The sequence below is a fragment of the Lagopus muta genome, chromosome 8 (assembly GCF_023343835.1).
Source record: "Lagopus muta isolate bLagMut1 chromosome 8, bLagMut1 primary, whole genome shotgun sequence".
NCBI lineage: Eukaryota > Metazoa > Chordata > Aves > Galliformes > Phasianidae > Lagopus > Lagopus muta.
Genome location: NC_064440.1, coordinates 11,596,869 through 11,612,860, shown reverse-complemented (window position 1 = coordinate 11,612,860; position 15,992 = coordinate 11,596,869). Strand labels below are relative to the sequence as shown.

The 15,992-nt window shown below is 43.8% G+C and overlaps 1 protein-coding gene across 9 annotated transcripts in view; it reads left to right on the top strand.

The window, feature by feature from the left end:
• MRAS (muscle RAS oncogene homolog) overlaps positions 1 to 15,503 on the top strand; it is a 34,669-nt gene extending 19,166 nt beyond the window's left edge. For all 9 annotated transcript variants that reach the window (XM_048953775.1, XM_048953776.1, XM_048953782.1 and 6 more), the window contains 4 exons: positions 7,468 to 7,621; positions 10,578 to 10,677; positions 11,956 to 12,035; positions 14,640 to 15,503. In XM_048953775.1, coding sequence (XP_048809732.1) covers positions 7,468 to 7,621; positions 10,578 to 10,677; positions 11,956 to 12,035; positions 14,640 to 14,739 — 434 coding nt within the window. In that variant the 3' untranslated portion in view covers positions 14,740 to 15,503. The remainder of the gene's footprint in view (positions 1 to 7,467; positions 7,622 to 10,577; positions 10,678 to 11,955; positions 12,036 to 14,639) is intronic.
• Positions 15,504 to 15,992: the final 489 nt, after the last annotated feature.

Genomic DNA, 15,992 nt, shown 5'->3' with positions numbered 1-15,992 from the left:
GCCAACAGCAGAGCAAAAAAAACGCAACCACCCATTTGATTCTGCAGGTGAGGAAGAAGCTGTGTTTTTACCTAAAACTGTGACTTTTCTGTCTGTGCTGCATAAGACAGATGAGAGCTCTAAGGGCAGTCTTGCTGTCAAAATGCTAAAAATTTTGTTTGGCTTTATATAATAATTAGGTTGTGCATGAAGTAAGCAAGTATTTTGTGCCTTAGTTACCCAAGTGCACTGAACCAAATCTAAGCTGACTTGCAGCAGGCTTCTACCTCAACAGTCTTACCATGAAAACATTCAGAATGACTGTTGTCTTAACATATGTAAAATTGGTGTACGAGGACAGGAAAAACAAGAGATTGTCATCAGTGGTGGAACATGGAGGGTTACACAACTTACCCTGAAGGCCATAAATTCAGTCTAGTTGAGATCTTAGTTGTACTTTTAAGGGTTTGTCAGATGTAATTTTTTGAGTACGGATGGCCCCCATGACCTGCAAGGTGTTAAAGAACAGCCTTAATTCAGTATTTTTTTTTTTTTTAAATATGCCTTAATCTTGCCAACATTTGCTCATTTACATGTCACAGTTGGTCACTAATGGACATCTACTTCACAAATATTCCCTTGCAAGTATGTCTCATGATGTTATCTGCATCAGAGATACCTGCTCTCAGTTGACCATCACATAATGTACTTCTGTAACTGTTTGTTAAATGCTAGTGCTGCTTTAAAAAATAAATAAATAAAAAGATCCTGTTATAAATTAAATCCATTCTCTCATGTATATCTCTTTAGTCCATAATCCAACCCTTTAAAATTAATTACCTTTATTTTTCTCTTGTATGCCTCATATTCTATTCTTTTAGTATCAGCAACTGTACACGTTGGTATTGACTGAAGCAGCCTTTCAGGCATCTTTCACTGAACATTTTTATCCAAGAAAAATCTGACCTGAAGTGGGAGTGTGGAAGGAGGTTGTTTTCCAACAAGCATAAGCTTAGCCTTTAGCATCTGCCCAGTAGAAACAGGGCCTGAAGACTGACTATCACATGTGTCTCCTGCCACAGCTCTGTGTCATGGGACTTGGATCTAAGACATTCTCATACACTTGGGCAGCTGCTCTTTTTGGTGGTTACACATGGCTGCATAAATCAATTAGGGTATAAAATTAGGGACAATCGTGATAGAAAGGGTACAGATTCATCATGATGAATTCTAGACATTCCAGTTGGCTTTATGGCTAAGTTCTTTATGGGCCGTGGTTTTTTTGTGTGGTTTTTTTTTTTTTTTTTTCCTCAGAGTTTGTTATGGGGGAGGAAAGGGAGGTAACCAGCAGAGACTTTTGCCTCACCCTGCCCACCTTCAAAATAGGAAACAGTATTAGAAGATAAGACTGCCTAGTGAGGGCGTAGTGTGAGGGGTACCATAAGTTTCTAAGTTTGTAGAAATAGTTGATTAAAATATATCTATATTGGCATCCAACAACTTAATAAATAAAAAAAACAAAACATACAGGCCGTTCTCTTCCTGGCTGTAGCCTGAGCAGTTCTGTACAAAGTGTCCAGCACTTAATATCTGCACTAGCATTATGTTGGTTAAAAACAAAATTAACAAAAAATGCACTAAAAAATCCCCACCTTGCGCTATTCAGCTTCCCTCTGTGTAAACCTACACATTTATTTGATAGCATTATAGCACCAGATGGCAGCTTGATTAAGTGTTTGACTTGGGTTTTTTTGTTTTCCATTGAGGTCTCTCATTGATAGTAGACTTAAACGGAATGGGCTTTTATTTCAGATTTTAGACCTTAGAGACAAGCCTGAGGTCATACTCATCTTTTACCCATTTCCTCTCTGGCATAGGTTAGTATCTGTCCTTATGCTCTTAAGAGGGAAGAATCTGTGATAATTTCATGCCTCCCAGGACACTGAGCAACCTGTACTTGGTGTATTCAAGTCCAGCTTGGCTGCTGAGTGCAGAAATACTTGATTGGTGGCCCTAACATCAGTTTTCTGGGACCATTGATTCACTCTTTGGAGGACAAGTGCCATAGAGTGGAACAAGGCACTTGACTTGCGTAAGAGATGTACAGGCAGCTTGTGGCTAGCCCTTGTTTTAGATTTCTGCATCTCCAACAAGGCTTTGAGATCAGCCTCCAATTTTCTCTGCATGTGTTATCCTCATTTATTCCTTGCTGTTCATACTGAAATCAGCATGGTGATGTTCTTGGTTAAATGCATCCACATGCAGGTGCTGTGTAGAAGCATCAGGTCAGAATTAAGTGGGGACCAGGGTTAATCTGCTTTGATTAGGTGTTGCTGCAGTTGAGTTGCTGTCATTAATTTGGCCTGCTCCCTTCTGTGTGCAGGCTGACTTAGCAGAGGATTCTTTTGATGTGGCTGTGAAGTGTCAATCTGGAATTACTCATCTGGGCATGAAACCAAAAGTGGAGTATCAATACAGGAAAAATTCCCAATGGTTCCAAATTCCTTGTAGTTCGTGAACCATGTGGAGGTAAAAAGGTGGTGATGAGGAGAGGAAGTGGTGGCCACAGACAGATGGCTTGGGCATGGTGATGAACTGGGCTAAACCCTTAGCTGCTGGTAGAGCTGTGCCAGTTGGTAGCAGCAGAGCAAGAATTGTGCCTGTGTGTTGGGTAACTGTGGTCTCTTTCTCCTCTTTCCTTCCACCAGAATCATTAAGATGAAATTCCCACTGACCACAAGTTGTCTTCCTACTACTTATCTTTAGTTTTCTCTTTTTTCTTTTTTCTTTTTTTTTCTCCTCTCTCTTTTTACAAGTCCCCATCTCAGTCCCTGTGTGTCCTTGCATTGGGCTGGACCTGCTGTGCATCCCCATGGAATAGCAGCAAGCACTGTTCTTGTCCCTGGGTTCTCTTTCTGTTCTCTCCACCTATGTCACCCATGCATTCCTTTTTGCAGAGGGTTTTTGCTGCTAGTCATCTCTGGACAGGCTGTCTGCTTTTCTCTTTGGGAAGCTTGGGAGCAATTCAGCCACGAGGCCAAAGGGAGAGCAGAGGTCACTTTAGACTCGCAGGCAAAATGGTTGCTTTGCAGCTCACTTGTTTTATTTCTTTAAACTTTGGGTAATGTCATTGAAAGAATTAAAATTCAAGTAAAGTTTGTGCTTTCATTCTCTCATTTGTGTATACAGTATTTTTCCTCCCTTGATTGCTTGGATTTTGCAACCTTGAAGAGGGCTTTTTGTCTTGGGTTGTGGGGATATTTTTTTTCCTGCCAGGAAAATTTTGGTGTTGCAACATGGAAAACACAAGGCTTTTGAATACTTGCCCTTTGTTAGAGAAAGAACTCCTTTAAGGGCTCCCATCTTTATTCTGTATGTTGATGTGGCAGCCTTTCTTCTGAAGACTCCCTTTTTCTCTTTCCTTAAAGAAAGGGCAAGAATTCAAGTACTCGGGTTTTCCACGTTATAACATCTGTGTATTTAGGGCACGGAAGAAGGGCTTATGAGAACCCCAGTGTTTCCCATCACATGTTTATCCCTGTGGAGGGTTCTCACACTAGGGGCAGTGTGGCTGTATCTCAGCAGACCATTGACAATCGAAGAGATCAAGCAGAGCACTTTGCCTCTCCTTGTGTGTGGCACAAGCACCTTCTATATCTCTGCAGGGTGATTTGAGGTGCAGGAATGCAACATACAAGCTGTGGGGCCCCTCTGCCCTGTCTGCTCAGCTCCCAAAATACCAATTTCTCAGCTAACCAAATGTCCCTGAGGACTGCTCTCTACCAGACTGCTGCTGATGGAAGGGGTAAAGATTGGACATGACTTTCTTCAGCCTGAAACTGTTAGGTTTGTCTTGTCAGTTCAAGTTAAATTTCCCTTGACCAGAGTTACCAAGCCACAGAGTAGCTGGAAATGGAGATTCTCTGGCCCCACCTTTGGAAGCAGAGCTGCTGTGCAAAGAGAAAATCAAGACTCAGAGAGAAGTGCCAAGAAGAGTCTGGCTCTGTAGCCCATGATGACAGCATTCCCCTGATGGTGCCACATTCCTAGTTCTGCTCTTTGCTCCAGGGACTTTTTCTGTATTTTGCATTAAGTTGTTGAAGAGGCAGAAAATGCCTGGAGTCAGACTTCTTGCTGCTGCTCCTTTCCCTGGCTCCTGTCTGCCTGCAGGCCCATCTGGCCCCTTAAAGGTTTGCACGTAGGCTTTGTGTACGTAGTTGAAGGGACTGCTTGCAAAAATCAGATCATGCACACTGTACTTGCCTTTCTGAGCAGGAAATCAATGTGGGCATGAAGAACTGTCCTTCCCTGAGCTGTGTGGTGCACAACCACCTTTCTAGAATACAAGGTGTTCTGAGAGCTGCTTTTGGGTCTGGCCACAGCTATGTGTGGATGCCACTAGTATGTTACTTTTTTTTGAATGGAAGATAGGAAAAAGATTTAATGTGCTTTAAGTGCCTGTCTTGTCTCCTTTGGCCCCTTTGGTGAGGCAGTGGAGGAACTCTCATGTTGGTCTGTATACCTAATTGCCCAATGTACAGATAAAGACACAGGAGGGAATGTTGCCTTGGTGTGGATGAAGAGGAACTCTCCTGCACAACCAGATCTGAGCTGCCTCAAGGCTGGGAATGCCATTATTTAATCTGAGCTAAATCCAGTGGAGGCTTTGGGAAAAGTAATGTCATTGGCTTGAATTTCATAGTTGGTATGTCTCTATCCTTGGCTTAGATTTACATGTCTGTGTCTCTGGATGGGCGCTCAGAGCACTCTCAGTTATAGAGATTTGCCACACAGAAAACATCTATAGTGCTTCTATATACATCTGAGTGCTTCTATTTTGGGATTTCTAGGTTCCTATGTCTACTCAGATGTGCTTTCTCTGAGCAGCCATGCTCTTATCCAACCCATCACAACTCACAGGGAAATGGTGTGTAAAGCTCTAAGGATTAACATAGAGTTAATTACAGGTGGAAAGCAGAAAAGGCTATCTCTTTGCTTAGCAACCTTTCACTCACAGAGCAAGAAATCTCATGCTAGGCTCTGAAGGCTAATTGCTCTTAGTTTATTCTCTAGCTGATTTGCATTAAAGCACTGTAATAAGACTTTCGCATTGCCTACTTTGGATGTCTCTTCCTAATTCAGACAGTTGTTGGCTTCTCACTGCTTACCCATAGGTTTTCATTAGAGTTTCTCCTTCCTTCCTCTTCAGTGAAGTTTGTGGAAACTAAACCACACGTGCTGTTGGAAGGCCCTCTCTGTACTGCACAGTCCATGAATTTGATTTCAGTCCTTGGAAGAACGAGGCAGGAGAAACCCGCTGTGCCTTCCTCCAGCCTTATTTCCACTTTTGCTTTTATGTGTTGCCAGGGTGGCAACCAACAGTCAGAGTACCAAGTGCTGATTTTAAAGAGTACTAAGGGAATAGAAGCTCACAATTCTTTTCTACTTATGATTATTTCTAAGTCTCCTGACATCCTGTTTGCAAAAACTAGGATTTTAAGAGGAAGCATGCTAGCTGAAGTCCTAAATCTCCTTACCCTGTTGGGAAGCCAGCCAAATCACCTTCCATGTTTCACCTTCCCAAGATTTCTGCTTGCTGTTTTCCCATTTCAGTATATTACTGTCCTTAAGGTTTTATGCCAGAGCATTACGCTAGAATCAAAGCTGCTTGCCTCTAGCCCTCTTTTGGAGCTGATGCTTTCCAGGATGTGACTGAGTTCTCCCTACAAAAGGATCCCAATTGCACTCTCCGCTCTGATTTCTGTGGTACACAAATTGTGAAAACCATTAGGATATAGAGGGCTGTCTTTAAGAAGAGCACATCTAAAGCTGAAGCAGGGATGTCTTCTGGCCGAATCTATGACCCTTAAATTTGTGTGAATAGGAAATTAACTTTTACTGCTGCGTGTCTTCCTGCCTAAATTTCCAAAATGCCATTTTCAGTGCTGTCTGGACTTGTTCTCCTTTCCAAGAGTGCTGCAAATGAATTCCCTGTAAATAGTGGCTGCTGACACAGCAGCCCTGTTTGTGTTTAGTGTTAGGAAGGGGGGGAATGGCAGGAGAGCCCAGCCCACTGCTACAAGCTGTCCCACTCCTCCACACATTGGGTGTGTGCGTGTGTGTGTGTGTGTAAGAAGGGAAGGGAGTGTATGTAGGTCTGGCAGTCAGCTCCCATCGCTTCCAGCTGGTTCAAGAGTCAGATGAGGGCAGCCCAACCTCTCCTTACAGGTTGGGTGGATAGGAAGGATTGATTTCCTCTTCCATTCCAGCCGCGTAGTCTTGGCCTTCTTCCATAGTAGCTCTTCTGCTCAGGGTGTAGAAATTCACCAGTGCATGCAGTGTCTTTGGGTTGTTTTTCTTTTCTTCCTTTTATCTTCTTTTCTTCTTCCTTCCTGTTCTCTTTTTTTCTACAGTCCTTAGAAACAGCCTGGATGCTTTTGAGCTGAGACCCTTATTTCCTAGACTTAAGGGAGGGAAGTGGGATAAAAAGCTATGAAAGGATACTCGTGACTGAGTAGTAAGTTCTAGCTACTCAGCAAATAAGCCCCAATCTCGGGCTCTTTGTAAGAGCCTGGAAGCTCTTTTTATCCTTCAGGTTTTCAAAGTGAGGGGAGGCAAATGAATACGATTGAGGAGTTTTAAGGGGTCTGCCATTGCCAAGTACCTCCTCCAGCACAGCTGCCTTTCCTCTAGACACAGAGTACTGTGGTGTGCTGTGTAGCATGTTGAGCATGTCCCCACATGGCCACCCTTGCTGATTCAGCATGTAATGCTGGCAGTGAAGTGGGCTTTATCCAAGCCTCATCTGGAAATGAGGGCAGCTGGAGTACTTACCCTGCAGGGAGTGTCTTCCTAGGACTGTGGGCCTGCTTGGACTAGAAAAACTCGCATCAAGCCCTGCTGCTCTGTCAGCAGTACATACCTGACACTGTCTCCATCTACAAGTGCCCAGGGCTTTCCTTGTCACTCGTGGGCAGTAGATGCTAACTGTGCAGCTGTACAGGTGAAAACAGTTTTCCTGCTCTGTACCATCTTGCTCTGAAAGCGCATAATTGTGTAGAAATAATATCCAGGCAGTGAGAAAGGGAAAATGCATGCAGCTGTCACTCCAGGTTATCTCCCAGCTCTGCTTCACCACAGTCTCTGGGTTGTCCCTGACATTTAAATTGTCATTTATTTGCTCTTTGCTTTTCCATGCGAGGATCAGTGAGAGCAGGAAGAAGAAGAGGGTTGGAGGGATGGGCTGCAGGACACTTAGAGCCATATCTTGCCAGAGAAGTAGTTCCCCAGGTTCCGTGGGTAGGATTTGATACTTTGAATGAAACTAATATCTATATAGCCCTCTTCTATATCACTTTCTTCCTCCAACTTGCTTTCACAGAATCTTGCAGCCTTCGGGAGGACATGTCCAGCAAGAGGCAGAAGGGCCATGCAGCACAGCAGCTGCTGTTTCACTCAGTAACTAAACACCTTTCTCTTTTGTCCTAGTTCTGGACACGGCAGGCCAGGAGGAGTTCAGCGCGATGCGGGAGCAGTACATGAGGACTGGAGATGGTTTTCTTATAGTCTACTCTGTGACAGACAAGGCCAGCTTTGAGCATGTGGACCGTTTCCACCAGCTGATCCTCAGAGTCAAAGACAGGTGGGTGCTGCACCACTGGTGCTCTCCAGCCCTGCTGTGGAGAGGCTTCAGTCCCTGAAGTCCACCTCCTGCTTGTTTCAGGGCAGCTTCTTGTGTGCCCTTCGTAGGTTTGTAGGTCTGCATGTGGGATAAGATATATCCTTTATGATAACTTTCTTATTTGCATTTCATGTTTGGAAAAGTTTGATGGATGGAATCCTATAGTGAAGTGAAATGGTTTTGGAAGAGAAAAGCTCCAGCCAAAGTGCCTGGTCATACCAAACAAACCTTAAAAGGTTCTACATGATATGGGCCTGGGAACAAATATCTTGGCGGGGAAAATGCCTCAGATTGGGAGGAATTGTGTTTCTCAAAAGGGGATAAATTCAGTTAATTTATTGTGCTATGTAGCAGCTGTTTTCAATGAATGAAACATCTCAGCAGGGTGGGGGGAAAGCAAGACTGGTCGGCTGCTCCACTCCCTGTGTACATGTGGGAGAAATTAGCACTGGGGGATTACTATGGTGAGCAAACCCATCCTGACAGACCTAAAGGAAGCTACCAGGGCCTTATCTTTCAGATAACTCCCTCTTCCCTTCCCAGTTCAAGGGATGGTGAGTCCTTCCACACTAGATGGAGTGTGAATTAAGCCTTATTTGTCTACAGCTTTTAAACATTTAGTTGTTCCGTTCATAATAGCTGTTAATTATGGAAGTCATCAAGAAAAGCCACCGGAGGGTTCGGACCTTGTTGCTGGCTTCCTTTCACAGCTCTGAATAACTTCCCCACAGGAAGGGTGGATGCGTATCATGTGAGGTTCACAGCTGACAGCTCTTCCAGTAAAGCGTCCACAACAGAGCCCGTGAGAGTAGAAAGTAGAGGAAAATCCACCCTTTGATTTCATCTAAATGAACAAAAACGTCAGTCACTCAGTCTGCCTCCCAGATAATGATGGTGTTTCCTTCACTGTTGGCTTAGGGCAAGTTCACCCTGCTTGTGAAAGATGAGGAAGACAGCAAAGTGTTTCCTGTAACCTGCTGCAAGCAGATGTTGGTTTTATCTAACTTAGCTTTGTGAAAATAGGATGCAGTGTTCGTTGTTTTGCTTTGGACTGAAACTTCTAGCCCTCCTTATGCCGTACAAACAAGCAGCAGCATGTGAGAACCAGGAAGTGAAACAGCCTCGTGAAACTGCTTGTGTTTCCCCACGCTGGAGCATATAACGCCAGGAGTGTAATGCTTCATGCAGAGATTGTGCAGTGATTTTTCTGAACAGCATAAATAAAAAACATCCTGCCAGGCATGTGCCCAGGTTTTCAAGCTAGCAGTCAGTTTTGAGGACTCCAGATCTAAAGCAATTGCAGGCTACTGCTTAAAACCTCTGTCCCTTTTCTCTCCATAATCTTAATTACAGTAAAGCTTCCAACTGTAGCAGCTTGTCCAAATAGCAGTCACACAACTCACAGCAAAGTCCCCGCAGAGTTTTATGCCCAGTGTAAACAAGGCAAATGAGATGCTGTCCAAATGTAATCCTTCTCTTACCAGTATGTCGCAAGCCAAAAGGAATCAAATAATCCAAGCAAGTGCTTTGCTCCAGAATAGAGAGTCAAGATGTATCAGTGCTCAGGTGTAAATGTTAAATCAAATGCACATTATCAGAATCAATAACTGTAAGATCCATTTAAAATGCAGAGTACAGTACAGTGCATTTCCAGCCAGAGCAATGGGCAGCATGCCAGGGAGAAGATGGAGCCCTTATCATCTCAATGAAAAATGACACAGAAACTCTGTTTGAAAATCCAGGGAAATCTTTTATACAGCAGTGAGTGCAGCCAGCTGCTCCTTACTCTAATAAAATCAGCTCCGTTACAGCAGAGAACACTGCTGTATGAGAATCATTTTAGGAGGGCTTAAAGCTAACAATAAGAGAATAATTAACAATAACATCAGTTATTGGCAGTTACCTCTTCCTTCATAACAGCGGGTAAAGGCCATGCAGCACAGCTTTGCTCTACGTAATGCAGCTGGAGGAGCGGCTCTCGTATGGGAGGTGCAGCAGGAAGGAGCCATGCTGCCAGCACATCCCGTAGCACGATCTGGCTCAGTGTAATCCCTGGAGCTGCACAGACCTTTACCATCATCCACATGCCTTGTCAGGAAAGCCTGTACAACTCTTCCCTTGTAGTGTCTGAAGACGATCACTTATATTCCTGGTAAAGAAATACTGAGTAGTAATACCAAGCAAGATGGTTTTGGTACAGAAGAACTGTTGTTCATCATGCTTTTGCTCTATGATAAGAAGCAGAAGATAGTAGATAATAGCATCTGGAAATGTAGCAGGACTGGGTTCTTGTTCCCAGAACAGCCTCCTCCCAGCTACCACTGCTGGTCTTGGGGTAATTACAGTCATTGTCCCATCATTTTCTTCCCAATTTGATGTCACCCTAAGTGTGAACTCCAAGTCTGTCTTTTCTTCCCCTATGGTTGTTTAGAGTGGATAAGCATTGCGCTGTTCTCCACAGGACATGAACTGACACCAATTCCTCTGACCTTTTTTTTTTTTACCTTGCAGTGATGAGCAGCTGTAGGGTATGCTGCTATTGAGATGCCTTAACTGTTATAAAAAAGTCCTGTTTCTTTGTTCAAGATTTGCTTCCATGCCTAATTTCCTTCTATAGTGGCAGACTAACTGTAGTTCACTCCATTACTCAGCATTATGATGGCATTTAATAAGCTCCTGAAATCCCTGTGAAATAAGGGTGGATGTGTGCATGTTGTCAAGGTAAATTTTTATGAACGTGCATAGTAGTTCAGTCTGGGGGCTGATATGTGTTTGTATGATCTATCCTTATATTTCCTTATAATTACATGGTACATCTGTAGCTGAAAATGCTTGATTCAGTATTAGAAAGTGAAAGTTAGACTTAGTGTTTTGTATTGTAGCTTCCTAATAACTGTTTCATTTTCTTTTTTTCCAGGGAGTCCTTTCCAATGATTTTGGTGGCAAACAAAGTTGATCTAATGCATTTACGGAAAATTACAAGAGAACAGGGAAGAGAAATGGCAACAAAACATAATGTAAGTCTGTAAAATTGTTTAATTGCTTGCTTTAAGTACCACTACAGGCATTCAGAATTGAATTACCTGCTTATATGGAGCTGAATTAAAGTATTTTTCTTAGAATTGAACATTCGCAATTGCGTTTTCATCTACCACAAAGCAGTAGCTATAGAGATCCCTTGGAGTAGGGTCAGTTTGTTACTGGAACTAGAAGCTCTACTGCATGCCAGGCTACAGCAAATCTGTGGCTGTCACAAAGTCATGTGTACAAAGCTGTACGCAAACAGTGAGAAATGTGAATGTTCAAAATGAGGAAAGAAAGCACAACCTCTGGGACTGAAAAAGCAGAGTCAGAAGTTAGGAAGTACATCCAGGTGCCCACATGAAATAAACTTGTTAAAGATAATGTAGTTAAAGGGTTGTGAAGTCTATATAAATCTGGCCCACCATTCTAGCTCTGCATTTTTCACACTTGTTTAGCCTGAGAAGTTGCTCTTGGATTGGTGGAGATCACACGATAATTCGCTAATCACCTCTAAATTCCAGAAATCTTGAATACCCAGAGGGAGGTAACATCTCCCGTAGGAGGTGCTTAATGAACAGGTAAAGGTAAGAGCAAACAAGCCTGAGACCTTTTGGCAGCTTGCTGTGCTTGGATGGCAAACTGCTCTGTGTTTCTAAACAAGGCACGATGAGAGTTTGGCAGGGCAGATTCATTCCCTCCCCAAGTAAACTCACTGCTGTAAGAGCCAGTACACTGAAACTACAGCTCAACACGTTGCACCCATCAGTATGTACACACTTTGGAAAAGGATGTGCATGTAAATGCTTCATAAGAGGGCAATTTTATCAATCTGCCAGCATGCTGGACAAGCGCTCTAGGAGGCTCCATCTGTTTGTTAGACTTTGAAGAAGAAGATCATTTTACACCAAATGGGAATTTTAGTCATGAAATATTCATGCCGCTGTCCTAATAAGATGTGGCAAACAAGAATTTTTGGCAAGTGCTCATCTTTCAATCACCGTCAGCAATTGCTGTGTCTACAAACGCAACCTAGGAAGAGAGAACATCTGGCTACATGGAGTCTTGTGATCACTCTTCCCTAGATCCAAGCTTTCTTTAAGAATAAAGATGTTGACAGTAGTGTCATGACAACATTTTGTTTACTGGTACTTCTCTGGTATCTTAGATACCCCGTTTCTCCATCCTGGAGAGTGTTTTTCATTTTGAAACTGGTTTGTTTCCAACGTACAAGCTGATAGTTACCTCTTTTGTGGTACACTTCTCTCCTTCAGATTCCGTATATAGAAACTAGTGCCAAGGACCCACCTCTAAATGTTGACAAGGCCTTCCATGATCTCGTAAGGGTAATAAGGTAAACTGTAACACTTGTCGCAGTTGGTGCCTGTGGATGGAACATGCAGGAGTCCTGGGTTGGAGAGCGGGGAGGCAACGTTTGGGAGGTGGGGGTGAGATGGGCTGGTTGGGAGTAGTTGATTTCTGGGTTTTAGTAATCTTCCTTGTTCTGTACGTGCACATGACTGTTAACTAACAGGATGTTGCTAGACAGTTTGAGAACTAGTTGTGACCGTGACCAAAAAAAAGTTAGTCACTGAAGAAAGCAAAGCTTACTACAACAATTCACTTTAAAAGGCCAATATTAAAAGCTGTGAGCCAGTAATGTGTTTTTTTTATGGCTTTCTCATCTCAAGGTCTCATGTTGCCCTGAGTTTAAAGAGCTGCCTATTTTTTTTAATTTCATAGGTGAGTTTTACCATTTTCTGCTAACTAAATGGAAAAAATTAAGCCTTTTTGTATGAAAAACAGCATGATCTAATGGCTAAGCCACAGGTTTCCTCCTCAGACAGCAGAGGTTTGTTCCCAGTTCTGGCATGAGCTGCTTTTGTTCATTTTGGCAAATGCCTGCTCTCCGGGTGAACCCGGCTCCCATTGCTGTTGGCAAGGTACAGCTGTCCAAAATGCTGGCTGCCTCGCAGGAAAAGAGCTGCATGCACATCTCAGCATCTCGTTGATAACCTCAAATCTCTCAGAAGATTTGTTTTTCTGGCAGGGGTTGTCTGCCAGGTTTTTCTGGACCTTCATTTTTCATGTGTTGGGAGGGTGCTGAGCTGAAATAATGCTCCTCCCCACCATGCAGTCAAAGTGCCTTGCTTGGCAATTAAACCATGAGACATTTATTCACAACGTATCTGTACTTGTGAATATCTTAGCACAGCCTCGAGCCAGCCTCTATCAAAAGCAGATGGTACTGCCCACTCTTCCCACATATCTGAAAAGCAGGGGGCAGAAAATCTTTGGAGAACTACAGAGCAGAGTTGGAAATGTCCCAAGCTGTTTCCCAACTGTTCTGGAACTCAGCATTAGTTGGCTAGATATTACTTTTTGTTACAGCAAGCTCTTACCACAATCTATTCTACTCTAGGGGAAAAAAAAAATGAAACATAACAAAAATAAGATGGTGAGGCTCTGTTTGCTTTCTCTGCATAACGTGACTCCAGACACAGTCTGGATGGAGCACTGTAATGATACAGCACTAACTTTGAGCCCTGAAAATGTACTTCATAACCTAAAGTATAGGTGATCTACCTCATTCCCCGAAGTAGTTACAGTGAGGGTTATTGCTACCCATATGAAATTTTCTGTGGCATCAAGGACACCATGTGATTTGTCCCCCAGCTTTGTCTCATTCTGGTCCTGATAACTTGGTCCAAATGCTCAGCTTAATGCCTAGCATGTTGCATAGCAAAGAGGCTGATCTTAAACTATTCAAGCTCCAGGTTGGTTATTTAGGCTCTGAGTCAATGGAAACTGCCTATGTCTGTGTAGTTTATCTTGCAGTAAAACTTAAGTCCACAGACTGCCTGTCAGGTGTTTGAAATACACAGCCTGCTGTTGAATTGCAGTGCTGGACTGAGCTGAGTGGCTGATGTGATCAGGTACAGCTCCCCTAAAGTTTTTGATGCTATTACAGCTTGACAAGACTGAGTATTATATTTGATGGCACAGGACTGTCAGTGTAGCTGTTGAGGATCTGACGCAGCATTTCACCATCATTTCTGTTTAAACAGTATGACTGAGCAGTGCCTCATCTTTTAATGAGAAAGGAGAAGCCACCAGCATAACAGCAGATGAGATGAGGTTGCTCACAGCCCACCTGACTGATGAGGGCTTCTGCAGCATGGCACAGGTGGGCTGGCAGCTGTGTTTTTGACGGCTGTGGCTCCAGCCAGAATCTTCCTGGGGCAAGCCACAGAGAAGGGCACAGGGCGCATCCCGCTCACAGTGCACTGGAGCTCATCACAAGTTCCGTGGGAGGCCAGAACCTTGCTGGCAGCAGATGCCATTTCTTTTTATGGGAAAAACAAAACACAAAACCATGTCCACATCAGTGGCTAGGAGACAGTGCCAGCTGAAACCAAATCCTTCCGGGACAGGCATCCTGTATCACAGAATTGTAGAATGAATCATGGAACCATAGAATGCCTTGAGTTGGAAGGGACATTAAAGAGCACCTAATACCAACCCAGCTGCCATTCACTGGATCAGGCTGCCCAGGCCCCCATCCAGCCTGGTCTTCAATACCTCCAGGGATGGGGCATCCACAGCTTCTCTGGGTGATGGTTGATGTTGCATTTCTTGGAGCATCCCTGTTTCCCAAGTGAGTTGAGTAGCCCTCTGGTAGAGAAGCAGGTAGCAGTTCTCCCAGGGCGCTTGGAGGCACTGTGCCTTCTCAGGACATACGTCCCTACTCTTAGCCTTGATGTTTCTATACGGCTGCTGTCCTCTTTCCTTGAAAACAGAGGCGATGATTGTTAGCTGTGTGGTGTGATAGTCCACGTGTTGGTGGAAGGGGTGTATGGGAGTATATGTGTTTATGCCCCGGTCAGGTGTCTGACCCAGCCTTGTGGCTGCTGGCCTCACCTTATTCCCCTTCCTCCCTCCCTCCCTCCCAAAACAGGCAACAGATCCCGGAGAAAAGCCAGAAGAAGAAGAAAAAGACCAAATGGAGAGGGGATCGAGCCACAGGCTCCCACAAACTCCAGTGTACAATTTTGTGACGGGGCACCCAGGAGCACCTTGGACATCTCCCTCCTGCTCCCAACCCACCATGACCTGAGGCTCCCAGAGGCTCTGGCTCGGAGGAGGTGGCTCGAGGGGTCTGGACCCCAGCAATCAGCTGGAGGGGCTCCTCGTGGGGCTGCATGGAGCAGTGCTAGCAGGAGGTGGAAAGGAGCAGCAGGACTTTGATGCTCGGACGTTCCCAGCTCCTTCCAGAGGCCTCCATGGTGTGTATTTAAAAGAAAAAACAAAAGTGTTGGTTTTATCTGCAAACATTTCTCCTTGTGACCCTTTTATGAGCAGCCATGAATAGACCCATTTGGTACAGTCGTGTGTGTATGTGTGGGAGAAGGGAAAGGGCTTTTCTTTTTTTTTTTCCTTGTCCTCTTTTTTTTTTTTTTTTTTGTCATTTGCTCAGCAAGCGTTGGGTTGCAGAGAAACATGGCTGGGGTTAGACTTTTTGCACTGAACTCTTTCTTACGCAGCAGTGCCAAAACACAACTTCATATGAAAGTGCATAGATTTGAAGGAAGAAAATGAATTCCAGCTGCTCTGGGTGCTCCAGACATTGTGTCAGACTCTGGAGGGCAGCCAGCTCACAGACCATAAACTCCAGCTTAGAAAAGGGGGTTTGGGCTTGGATATATTTTTTTCCTACCCTTTGTCAAGAGGTTTTATTTCTGTTTTGTAACTTGGAGCATGTCAAAGTTAAGATGTTTTGTTAACCTGGAAGTATTTAAATTAAAGTAATTTACAAATGCAAGGGTATGGCATCTTTAAGGGGTTGAGGGGAAGGAGAGAGGAAGTAAAAAGTGAACTGAGTTTGTTATCTGAGTGTTGAATTTCTGCCTTATAAATGCGTTTAAAGTGGTGTGATCTAAATCCTTCTTTATTATTCCTTAACCTTTCCATGCAATCCACTCTGGGGTAGATGAATTGTTTTGCTTTTCCCAGGCTCATCTTGCACTCAGACGAAAAAAATCTGTTTATGGGGCTTTGGCTTAATATTTCTTCTTCTTCTTCTCTTCCCCAAGAGTTGATGACTGGAAAGGAAGAGGTGTTTTAAATGTGGTTCAAGTGGGATGTGTCTCTTCATAAGCTTAGTGTGTCTGAAATGTTTCACTGAAAACAGCAGAGACTAAATATTTTTGCCTTATGAAAAGGCAAGGCAAAAAAACCGCACCCGTTCAGGCTGCCAGAAAGATGATTGTGCACATCCTGGAGGGGCCACGTTTTTCTTTCACACCTTTAC